This window comes from Pyxicephalus adspersus, chromosome 11 (genome assembly GCF_032062135.1).
Source record: "Pyxicephalus adspersus chromosome 11, UCB_Pads_2.0, whole genome shotgun sequence".
Taxonomy (NCBI): domain Eukaryota; kingdom Metazoa; phylum Chordata; class Amphibia; order Anura; family Pyxicephalidae; genus Pyxicephalus; species Pyxicephalus adspersus.
This window is the reverse complement of record NC_092868.1, coordinates 1,471,442-1,478,078: the sequence shown is the minus strand read 5'-3', so window position 1 is coordinate 1,478,078 and position 6,637 is coordinate 1,471,442. Positions and strand designations below refer to the sequence as shown.

General features: G+C 46.1%; 2 protein-coding genes across 2 annotated transcripts in view; one reads left to right on the top strand and one right to left on the bottom strand.

Annotated features, from left to right (window-relative positions):
• MRTO4 (MRT4 homolog, ribosome maturation factor) overlaps nucleotides 1-4,419 on the top strand; it is a 5,220-nt gene extending 801 nt beyond the window's left edge. The window contains exons 3-8 of the mRNA XM_072426110.1: nucleotides 215-318; nucleotides 1,236-1,317; nucleotides 1,418-1,485; nucleotides 1,917-2,068; nucleotides 2,803-2,879; nucleotides 3,129-4,419. Of these exons, the coding sequence (XP_072282211.1) occupies nucleotides 215-318; nucleotides 1,236-1,317; nucleotides 1,418-1,485; nucleotides 1,917-2,068; nucleotides 2,803-2,879; nucleotides 3,129-3,278 (633 nt within the window). The 3' untranslated portion in view covers nucleotides 3,279-4,419. The remainder of the gene's footprint in view (nucleotides 1-214; nucleotides 319-1,235; nucleotides 1,318-1,417; nucleotides 1,486-1,916; nucleotides 2,069-2,802; nucleotides 2,880-3,128) is intronic.
• Nucleotides 4,420-4,506: 87 nt separating this feature from the next.
• The window catches only part of LOC140340735 (aflatoxin B1 aldehyde reductase member 2-like), a 4,623-nt gene continuing 2,492 nt past the window's right edge, over nucleotides 4,507-6,637 (bottom strand). The window contains exons 4-7 of the mRNA XM_072426109.1: nucleotides 6,402-6,498; nucleotides 6,059-6,158; nucleotides 5,334-5,466; nucleotides 4,507-5,094 (exon numbers count right to left, since the gene is read on the bottom strand). Of these exons, the coding sequence (XP_072282210.1) occupies nucleotides 4,933-5,094; nucleotides 5,334-5,466; nucleotides 6,059-6,158; nucleotides 6,402-6,498 (492 nt within the window). The 3' untranslated portion in view covers nucleotides 4,507-4,932. The remainder of the gene's footprint in view (nucleotides 5,095-5,333; nucleotides 5,467-6,058; nucleotides 6,159-6,401; nucleotides 6,499-6,637) is intronic.

Below are 6,637 nucleotides of genomic sequence, written 5' to 3'. Positions count from 1 at the left end.
TAATGGAGGGGACTACAATACACCCCATGTAGTGATTATATCGCACAGGATCTATGAAGCGGAATGATTCTATATAATATAAACTCTTCATGTTGTGTGATTATAATCATCAGAGGGTTTCTCATTATCAGATATCATGGAGCGGAGTTCCTCTTTAGTCTCTCGCTGTGTCTCCTCTGCTCTCTGACATTTCTGTTTTGTCTTCTCTGTGCAGCTGCGGAAATGTGTGGACACCTACAAGTACCTGTTCGTGCTATCGGTGGAGAATATGAGGAACAACAAGCTGAAGGACGTCCGCAATGCCTGGAAACACAGCCGGTACGCTCAGCATGCTCCCATACCGGGGTCACCCCAACTCCCAGGGACAGACATGTCCAGCTTCATTCCTAACGGCCAATCACATCCCGGGTTATTGGAATAAATGCAGCACTCAGTCCAGGAAATATTTTTAGCTGTAGGTGGGTGGCAGCTCAGGTATTGTGACCTTACCACCCAATAACAGCCGGGTGGTCACTGAAGAGTGCCGGGTGGTGCGCCCAGCTATAAGAGGCCGGGGAGATCAATATAAATGTATTTTAGAATATGAGGAATGCAGGAAAATCCCCTCTTATTCTAAAGCAATTCATATATTTTTTTTTAAATTAACAAAATGGAAAAGAAGGGGGGGGGGTCTGATGCAGCTTTCCCAGGGTTTGTTCACACAGTCAATATGTGGTGCAGCTGGAAGCATTGTCTGGTCAATACGTAAATCCTGGGGAAGGACCAATGGCCGCCATCGGTATCATTGCTGTGTGAGCCATTTTTAATTAATGTAAATACCATTTCTGGATTTGTAGCTTCCTTCCAATATGGTGACCCGAAGCCATCATGTACTAAACAGGTGAACCCAAATGCCCCTACAATTTTCACAGTATTGATATAGCACCAACATATTATGCAGCACTGTACAAATTCCATAGTCATGTGACTAGCTGTCCCTCACAGGAGCTCACAATCTAATGTCCCCCCATAGTCATTTGTCATTATCACAGTCTAAGGACAATTTTGGGGGGAAGCTGAATAACCTAACTCCATGTTTTTGGGATGTGGGAGGAAACCCACGCAGACACGTGGAGAACCCGCAAACTCCATGCCGAGATTCCAACCTGGCAATGCTGCAAAGGCCGGAGTGCTAACCCCTGAGCCACCCTGCTGCTGTAATCTGTGTTACATTTTCAGCGGTTTATGTTTTCCAGGTTATTTTTCGGCAAGAACAAAGTGATGATCGTAGCTTTGGGGAAGGGGCCTAGCGATGAATACAAAGACAACTTACACCAGGTAAGTAACACCAGCAATCTATAGACTTACCCCCCCCCCCCCCCCCCCCCCCCCCCCCCATCAGCCCTCAGTAATAGAAAATCATTTTGTCTTATTTCAGCTTAGCAAATGTCTGAAAGGAGAGGTCGGACTGCTGTTCACCAACCGCACACAGGAAGAAGTCAAAGAGTAAGAATATTTATTCCTTGTATTCCAACCATTTCATGTTCTTTATACATCGACTCATCCCTGTGAATAGAAGCCATGGCATTGTGCTCATTATCATGGTCATGTGACCTTATTATTGCCTTCTAGTATCAGAATCATAATCAGAACCCCTCCTATTGTGTGATACTTCCCCCACTTCCTAGATTGTAAGCTCTTCTGGTCAGACTCCTCTCCTCCTGTGTCACTGTCTATATCTGTCATTTGTAACCCCTATGTAATGTACAGCGCTGTGCAATATGTTGGCGCTATATAAATCCTGTTTAATAATCACTAGTCATACCTGACAAGTCTGATACTTGGCTCCTTCCACCTTCCTGCCATGCTGGCTGCAGGGGATTATGGGAAATGGTGCAATGTGTAGAACACAACTAATCGTTGCAGTGTTTTCGCAGATGGTTTGATCAGTTTCAAGAAATCGATTTTGCTCGGGCCGGAAACAAAGCAACGCTTGATGTGGTGCTGGAAGCCGGGCCCCTGGAACAGTTTACACACTCCATGGAGCCACAGTTACGGCAGCTGGGACTTCCCACCGCGCTGAAGAAAGGTGAGGACGCCGATAAGATTTAGTTATTTTGTAGTGGCTGAAACTTAAACCTGTGATTACCAATACAGAGCAGAGGAACAGATTCATTGTAATCGAGCGTTCACCTTCCATATATATTATTATTATTGCACAGTATTTATATAGCGCCATCATATTACGCAGCGCTGTACAAAGTCCATGTCACTAGCTGCCCCTCTCACAATCTAATGTCCCCACCATAGTCATATGTCATTATCACAGTCTAAGGTCAATTTTGGGGGAAAGCTAATTAACCTAACTGCATGTTTTTGGAATTTGGGAGGAAACCCATGCAGAAAACCTGCAAACTCCATGCGGATAGTGTCCTGGCCGAGATTCCAACCTGGGACCCAGCGCTGCAAAGACCAGAGTGCTAACCACTGAGTCACCATGCTGCCCATATATAGCAAAGGAAGGTTATAGCTTATCCTGGGATATAGGACCCCCCGTGACGGTGCTGATTGGTCCAGAGTGGTCACACGATCTCCCTCATAGTCAGACGTATGGTGTATTACATTCAGCTGGTGGAGTGGATAGAAGGAATAGTTTTTTAGGCAACGGGGTTACATTTAACACTTTGTGTGCCTTAGACATTAATGTGTGTGTAATAGAATGAATCATGAGTTAACGCTTTGCTTTCCTGCAGACTTTGATAAGCGTCATGCATTTTTCCTGTTCTTGTATTGGTTATTGATCGTCTTTTTCTCCTCCTGCAGGAGTGGTGACTCTCTTGTCTGAATTTGAGGTGTGTAAAGAAGGGGACACCCTGACACCTGAGCAGGCCCGCATATTGGTGAGTAAACGTTCCAGGAAAAGAAGGTTCCCCTTTTAATAAAGTATAAGTTCTGACACTTGCATGCATAGACATTATTGCTAAAGAGGGGCTCTGTGTGACGAACAACCAATCAGTGCCTCTGCCATACACTAGGAGGCAGTATAATAGGTGTTTGGACTCTGTGGCGCCCCCAGTGGCCTGATCTAGAACTACCACATCTTGCTTTTTCTATACCTATGAAATAATCCTGTTTTTTGCCCTTTACAGAAATTATTTGGTTACGAGATGGCGGAATTTAAAGTGACCCTAAAGTCCATGTGGTCATCAGAGACCGGAGAATTCCAGAAACTTTCCACCGTTACCAGCAATGAGGAGATGGAAGGCGATGATGATGATGCAGAGGAGGAGCAGGAATAAGGCCCCGGGGTTCTCCAGCTCCTGCAGTTGGATCTTCCTGCTTCAGCATGGATTAACCCCTCATTGTGTGTACAATAATTACGTTACCTCCGTGCTGACATGAGTTTCTGATTGGTGCGGATTTTACCCTGGAAGCTCTGTTCAAGTTCCGAGTGGGACAATTCTATGGCTGTGTTTTAACAGACGCAAAGAACAGAAGTATGTACGACCCTGCCTTCGGGCCACTCATCCCACATTACATAAAGCGAAGCTGGTGCCATTGCCGACTTGTTTTTTAAGCTGCAGTTCCAGAGCTATTAATGAACCGGTGGGACAACCTAAGCTTTATCACTGCATTCAGAGTAAAGCTTGGAGATTCAAAAACAGCTCTGCAATGGTAGCTACCGTACATCTGACATGACAGGTTCTCTTTACAAATGTGCCATGGAGAGCGATCTGTCTGAGCACTGTGTATTATTATCTATGTTCAGTCTGTAGAGACTTTCTTCTCAGGCTGTAATAAAATGCAGTTGGTTGCTAATACAGTTATTGGGTAGTTGGGATACTATTAGAGCCTGCACTGCCCCAATGGAACAAGATGGGCAGAAGATTATTACCTGACCATCTCATTTATGAGAATTCTGGATACCAGTAAACTGGACCTGTCATCAGATGTGTTGTAATGTATCATTGCCTAGTGATCACAGTTCTCCCTAACACCTTCATCTGCTCATCAGTTTCCTTAAAGAAATCATTGGCGTCACTTAGTCTGACCGGAGCGGCACAAACTGCTCAAGGAACGTTTAGCACCCCCTGAAGGATCCTGGTTGCAATACACCATACGTGGAGGCTCCCTCTTTGTTCATTATTTGGGGTCACCATCTATTTCCTGTACTGAGATGACACAAGCGTGAATCATGGTGCCTGTGCAGCTGCAACCTCTCACCATGTTACTGGCAGAGACTGAGCAAATTCTTCCTCTTTCTTGCAGCAGATTGATGCCACCATCTTAGCCCTGGAGCATTCACTGATGGATTTTTAATACTACAGTCTGGGGATTTTCTGAAATAAGATGCTGTCTGTGTGTTATGTCAGGGATATATTAATACAGATTTGTAATGTACTGTACTGACAGGTCCTCTTTAATAAACCCATTTCTCTAGTTGTGGTCTGTTATTCTCTCGTGGGATTTCTAATGAAATGTTTTCAAAGCTGGGCAGTGCCCATGTTCAGGAAATGACCACACAGATCATTGTCTTCTGCTTTTATTAATCAAATATTTAATCATTTAGTCATTGGGAATTTCACATGGAAGAAACGTCAATAGGAGGGCTGTGCGTCCATCAGAACCTCAAGACAAATGGAAGAAGCCGGGTCCACCGCTCAGGTTCTGTACCCTTGTCATACCATCCCCTGCACAGCAGAAATCAGGCTGCAGGTGGGAGGTTCTATCAGCCTTGGATAGGACTCTTAACATGTTTCAGGTACTAGAGGAGAGCACTGGGCTGGGCTTATTAGTGCAGTGAGAAGGGACACGGGGTGCTAAATAATGGTGTCACCCTCTTCTTTCACAATATGATACAGCACCCGTTATGTCTGGAGTTCTGCATTAGTCAGAGGCACAGCTGAGAATTAGGAAATAATCATTTTCATCATCAGAGGCAGAGAATTCCCCCTAACGGAAGTAGTTGGGGCAATCGTGTGCGACCAAGTTCCAGGCGTTGTTGAAGGCAGTTACCACTGGGGGCAGTAGAGGACCCCCTTCGGCTCCAGCTAAGTTGTCCAAAAGCTGCTCTGTGCTGGACATCCCCAGGATTACTGCATCCCCCCGATTTCCCTGAAAGGAAATCAGGCCGTCAGGTGGGCATATAGAATAAATACAATATCGTTATGGCATTGCCTGTGTGAGAAACCTACGATGGAAGCTCTCCCATAGATTGCATAGGAGGGACAGAAGGGCAGCTTCCATCTGATGGAGTCTCACTAGGTACACATGTACACACACTCTGAAATCTGTGTGTCCCAGGCAGCTGCTGCGCTGTTACAGCGGTGACAGGTTCTCTTTATTGAACTGACCTGCAGTTTGGAGTGGTGATACATCCATCGCAGGGCGGCTGCAGTCAGACTCGGCCTCACGTCTGCGCTGTACATCTCTTCCAGGGATCGGCGCACCAAGTCGATGGCTTGGAAATGATGCTTCTTCCAGTACCTGCAGAGTTACCCCAAAGAAAAAATTCTTACTCCTGACACTGCGGGCGGGGGGGGGGAGGAATAAGACAAACTGCACCTGCTCCTGCGGAGACCAGGGAGGCTTTGCTAGAAGGGTTGCAGACAAAATTAGTGAGAGGCCACATAACCAGGTATTGGGCACTCGGGCCGTGACCACATGACCAGTTAGTGAGCGGTCCGGCCGTGACCACATGACCAGTTAGTGAGCGGTCCGGCCGTGACCAAATGACTAGTACTGATATTGCAATCTGAAAAACTGCTCCTTGTTATCACCCTGTATATATAACTTACCTTCCCTTTACACAGGGTGCATATAGCATTCCCTGCTCCATCTTTAGGCTTTAGAAACCCTTGAAGCCCCCCCCCCCCCACTAGTGAAGTCAAAAGACTGATGAGGAATACCAAACTGCCTGGTATTTACCCTCAAGCTCTGAGCATGCGGAGGAGCTCTGAGGATGCGGATTCTGGGAAATCCCCCTCTACAATACTTAGTTACTTTAAACTTTTGGTACAGTAAGGTATAATCGGCTGTAAAAGTCTTCATTATTTTACTGCAAAAATTGAAATCTCACCTATTTCTGTAAGCTTCTGCCCAGCTGTTTCCGAAAAATCGGCAGGCGTCCTTCGCCTTATCTTTGTCTTCATATTGGTATTTCCCGGTCAGGAGACCCCCTGGAAACAGAAGAAAGGGGTGTGAGCTCCAAATCCAGCTCTGTAATCTCACCCTGGGCTAGGAATCGGCTGCAATTCTGTGAATACAATCAATAGATACTATATGGCCAGAATAATGTGAACCCCCTCCAATAGGGTCCAGGTGTCTCCAGTGATGGGTTCCATATTAATGGCCTTAGTGTGGACTGGACAAGGCCTGGCAGAATAATTACAACCATTATTGGACCGGAATTGTTTGCTCACCTGCAAGTGGGTTGTAGGCGTAGAATCGGATTCCAAGTTGGCGCAAACACGGGAGCAGCTCCGTCTCCACCTGCCGTGTCGTGGCGTTGTACATGCCCTGAGAAAGCAGTCAGAGTCAGAGATACAAATCACAATAATCACCCTAAATGTCCACCGAAATGGATCGGGATCTGCAATACCTCAAATCACCTGCAGATGGCGCAAGGAGCCCCCAAAGTGCTCTGAATATTTACTGT